The sequence below is a fragment of the Tenrec ecaudatus genome, chromosome 12 (genome assembly GCF_050624435.1).
Source record: "Tenrec ecaudatus isolate mTenEca1 chromosome 12, mTenEca1.hap1, whole genome shotgun sequence".
NCBI lineage: Eukaryota > Metazoa > Chordata > Mammalia > Afrosoricida > Tenrecidae > Tenrec > Tenrec ecaudatus.
Window position 1 is genome coordinate 131,149,750 of NC_134541.1, and position 4,506 is coordinate 131,154,255.

A 4,506-nucleotide genomic window follows, 5' to 3' on the forward strand; every position below is an offset into this window, starting at 1 on the left:
GGTGGCAGCACACGGGTAGGAAGGAGCCCCCATCTAGCGGAGGAGCAGGGGAAAGCAGCAGGGGCCCTGGAGGGGATGGATTCACACCAGGGCTTGGGCATAGGAACAAGGCTGAGGACGGTGCAGGGCTGGGCCCGGTTTCCCTTCTGTGGGGTGTAGGTCGCTATGGGTCTGAACCGGCTCCATGGTACCTACCAACAAAAGCTCTGAATGAAGAACCCCAAGAAGGTGCAGGAAGAGCCCAGAGTGGGGGGAACGGGGCTTGTAGAGCAGGGCCCCTGGGGACAGACCTGGGTTGAGTCCCTGCCCAATAAAAAAATTGCCCTCCAGTCGATGTGGACTGAAAGCAGCCCTGTAAGGACCAGGTAGAACTGCTCCGAGAACTGAGTGTCAGAGAGCATACAAAGTCCCGTCTTTTGACCGAGGAGCAGCTGGTGGTTTTGAACCACTGACCTTGACACGGCTCCACTATGCCAGAGTTGATGGCCTGGAATCAGTTTCTGGTGCTTTATCAGAACACCAGCACTGATAGTGGGCACCTGCTGTGAGGGGCTCTTGTAAGGCTTAGGTGAGAAATGTCTAGCACCTAATAGATCGCCACACAGGTAGTTCCTCCCCCCTGAATCAAGGGAACGAGGTGGGAAGGGGATAAGGGATCAGCTTCCTGGGTGCTGGAAGGGCCTCGGGGGTTGGAGTCAAGGCCAGGCAGGCTCTCACAATGGGCTAGAATTCTCCCTTCCTCTAGATTCTCACCTACTTTGACTCCTCTCCCTGTCCCAGGGAGGGGAGGAAAGGCCTAGGATGGGTCTCTGGGAACACTTCTGCTCTGGAGTCCCTGTTCCTTTCTTCACTGCTGTGCTGGAAGCCCCTCGGTTCCTGGAAGACCTCTTGGGTGGTGGCCCCTGATCTGCCACCTGTCCCCAACTTGAACCAACTGCTGGCTCTGCCCCTGTTCTGAAGCTGTCCTATGAGGAGAGATGGCTGTAGTGATGATATTCTTCAGATGGGTTTGGCGGAAGTTTGCTTGTTGGGTGAGTTGCTGGGGGACTCCAGCATCCTTATGACATGCTGGGAGGCTGGCATGAGAGGAGCTGGCCACAGTAGGAGGCCCTCCACCTCACCCCCATTACTCACACCCCCTGCTTTCCTCCCCTTCTTGCCCCCTGAGGCCAAACAAGGCAGAGAGGGAGGAGGATACATGTCGTAGGGGAGGGAGTGGAGGGCAGCCTCTCTTTGTGACTGCCTTCCTGGTGACCGATGCCTCTGCTCTTCCTGTCCTGGTTACTAGGTTCTGTCCTGGAAAACTCGACCCAATTCATGCATCCCAGAAGGCACTGACTCCAAGAAACAGATCCTTAAAAGGATGGAGAAGCCCATCCACATGACGGAGCATTTCAAGTTGGTGGAAGTCGCCAAAGGAGTCCCGCCCCCCAAAGAAGCAAAGTCCCTCAAGCTGGACGCGCGCCCCAAGATGGATGAGTTGTTCGTGGAGGAATTGCTCGAGATGGATGGGACTTCCCACGTGTCCGAGCCTTACGTATTGCCCAGCACCACCGATGGGATGGTGCCAGGCCCCCAAGGCCGGTCCCTACTGCGGCTGCCCCAGACAGCGGTGCAGTCTGTCTCCACACTTATGGTCTCAGCGCTGCAGACTGGCTGGCAGATGTGCTCCTGGAAGGTTAGACCATTCCCCTGGTTCCCGATGGTGCGCCGCCACCCCCACCCCACCCCCTTCCACTCGCTGGTTCAACAGCGATTTCCTACACCTCTGCTAAGTGTCGAGCATTGAGGCAGGTGCCAAGGATACAGCAGTGACCAGGAGTTCTTACCCAGTCTTGGGGTGGGGGCACAGACCAGATGACATTGCTGGTTCGGTGTCCTAAGGGTGTGACAGATGCAGGAGGAGCAGTGGGTCGTAGGTCCCAGAAGGAGGCATTTCCTCCAGACCTGACAAGTCGGGGAAGGCTAGCCTTCTTCACAGAGGAGAAGGTGGAGCTGAGAGTTCTGTGGAGGCGGGTAGGAGGAGCTACTCACAAAAAGAGAAAACCCCATGTGTGGGTGGGGTGGGGGTAGAGGGCTGCCCCAAGAGGCGTGGGTCAGAGTGGAAGGCCATCTGGGAGCCAAGGGCAGCTTGGACGTACAAGGCCCAAGTGAAGGAGTTCGTCTGTTATCCTAAGAGTCCTTGAAAGCATTTGCGCAGCTGAGTGAATGATCAGCTCCTGGCCTAAGACGCTGACCTGGGCACTGACGTCGCAGGTGGGAATGTAAGACGGTGCGGGTGTTCTAAACGACAGATCGTTTCTTGTGCAGCTAAGCATGCACCGACCCTGAGACTCAGCAGCTGGGCCCTTGGGCATGGACCCAGATCAAGGCAAATGTAGGTCAACACAATGGTCTGCACACACTGTCCTTCGAAGCTTTCCTCCTCATAGCCCCCGACCACCCAGATGGCCCCGCAAGATGCTGGAGGAACAACTGGCTGAGTGCAGGTGCCGCTAGGCTGTGGAGTACTACACGGCAGTCAAAAGGGACAGAAGCCAGCGCTGCATGTAGTGACTGGAAGGACTCTCCCAGCGAAAACCACCAGTCCCCAGAGGCCACATACTGGACGGGGCGATTTGTATTGCATTCTTGAAATGTCAGAAAGATAGAAATGGAGAGTGGGCTTTGGGGTGCCTGGGCCTGGTTCTGAGGATAGAATCCCGTGACCATGTTCTGTATCGTGGCTGTTGTGATTGGATCCAGGAACCTGCTCGTGTCATCAAATTTCACAGAATTAAGCACACACACACACACACACACACACAGGTGGGAAATCCAAGTCACATCCATGGATTGTAGCAATGCCAACGTCCTGTGATGTTTTACCATTGGGTTTTCACTGGGTGACGACGACATGACCCTTCATCTCTACTGTGTCTTAACGACTGCGCATGTAGCTGCAGTGATCTAACATCAAGAGCTTGAATGTCTAGGTCATCACCAAACCAGTTTTCTTGTGATCTGGAATAAAATCTTATATTACGTTACAAAGAAATGGAGGGGAAAAAACCCAAAACTACCTGGCTGCTTTCCGGAGGAGTATCAGGGGGCATGGAGAGAAGCAGGCTAGGCACTGGGTGGTACGAGCAGAAGGAGGGGTATGTCAGCTTATGGATCTGGAAGGTATTTAGGAAGTGGGGCTGATGGGCTGGGTGCTTGATCAGATGGAGTGATAGGGAGAAGAGGAGAGAGAGACAGAAGTCAGGGTCGGCCAAGTCGTTCTCTGGGAGTGGGACCATGAAGGTTGGAGCTCAGACTCTGGAGAAGGTGATGAGTGGAGGGCATTGGGACAAGATGACTTGAGATGCTGGCCGGACCTCTCTGTGGCCATGTCTTCACATCCATGAAATTAACAGACCCAGAGGTCAGAAGGTGGCACAGTGGTTACTCGTTGGGCTTCGATCCACAAGATTAGCAGTTCAAAACCACCAGCCACTCCACGGGACAAAGGGGCGTGGCTCTCCCATGATGCATCAGTCTGGGAAGCCCACAGGGATGGTTCTACCCTGTCTTAGAGGTGGGCTGGGACTGGGCATTGACCTGGCGGCAGTGAGGGTGGCCCTCCTGGTTTAGAGGGCCAAAGAGCCACCCATCGTGATGTCTTTCCCCCTTCATTCTAATGCTCTCTCCATGGCGCCTTCACAGGTGGACACAAGGCCCTCTTTCCCAGGAGCTTGCATTGTAGTGGAGAAAGGCAGCCATGGAATGAGTCCATAAAAGAACTAGCGTATGAGACGGGGCGTACAAGACCCCTTGAGAGCAGAGGCTATGGAATGCGCCGAGCGCAGCTGGAGAAGGCAGTGTCTGACAGGGGTGGAGGGCTCAGGCCCCGTGTTGTGTATCTGCTGGTTATCCTACTCGGTGGTTTCTTCCCGAATGAAGCTATTTACACGTACATATTCCATCTTCTCTTTGTAGTCATCTGCGAGTTCTACCTCAGTTGCCTCCCGCATGAGGACCGGGTCCCCTTTGGAGTCACCGGAAGCTGAGATGCTGCGGGAGGTATACCTGGTGTTGTGGGCTATTCGGAAGCAACTGCGACAGCTGGCTCGCAGGCAGGAGAGGAGGCGGCACCGCAGCCACAGCCACAGCCACAGCCACACAGGCCCCCAACCTGACCCAGCTCAGGGCCTGAAACAGGATGCCCGAAGTCCCCTCTAGGGACCGTCCCCAGATCCTCAGTAAAGCCCCCAGCTCCCTCTCAGGTGAGGTTGCTCGGGGGGGGGGGGGGGGGAATCAGGGCAGTGGGCCCTGAGAGATGAGTGAGGAGGATTATGTAATGTCTCCTCTGATCGGGAGCCCAAGCCCAGACTTGGAGTCCAACCTACTCCCCTTCATTCCATTTATTCCATTTGTAAAGAACTATTCAAACATTGGAAAATAAATATCAGATATTTCTCAGTAGATCTGGCATGTGTTTGTGGATGGCGAGAGGCAGCGAGGGGAGCTTAAATGGGCCAAGGA

The 4,506-nt window shown here is 55.3% G+C and overlaps 1 protein-coding gene across 1 annotated transcript; it reads left to right on the top strand.

The window, feature by feature from the left end:
- The first annotated feature begins 700 nt into the window (after window positions 1-700).
- On the top strand, window positions 701-4,223 carry SPACDR (sperm acrosome developmental regulator). Its single transcript, XM_075564962.1, has 3 exons — window positions 701-1,031; window positions 1,289-1,678; window positions 3,961-4,223. Exons 1-3 carry the CDS (start codon window positions 978-980, stop codon window positions 4,201-4,203), a joined length of 687 nt encoding a protein of 228 aa, XP_075421077.1. The 5' UTR covers window positions 701-977; the 3' UTR covers window positions 4,204-4,223.
- Window positions 4,224-4,506: the final 283 nt, after the last annotated feature.

Bases quoted from the DNA above. Each gene is read 5' to 3' on its own strand.
- SPACDR (XM_075564962.1), top strand. From the start codon at position 978: ATGGCTGTAGTGATGATATTCTTCAGATGGGTTTGGCGGAAGTTTGCT. The intron at 1,032-1,288 runs GTGAGTTGCTGG...CCTGGTTACTAG, and splicing joins GGCGGAAGTTTGCTTGTTGG to GTTCTGTCCTGGAAAACTCG. The intron at 1,679-3,960 runs GTTAGACCATTC...TTCTCTTTGTAG, and splicing joins GGCAGATGTGCTCCTGGAAG to TCATCTGCGAGTTCTACCTC.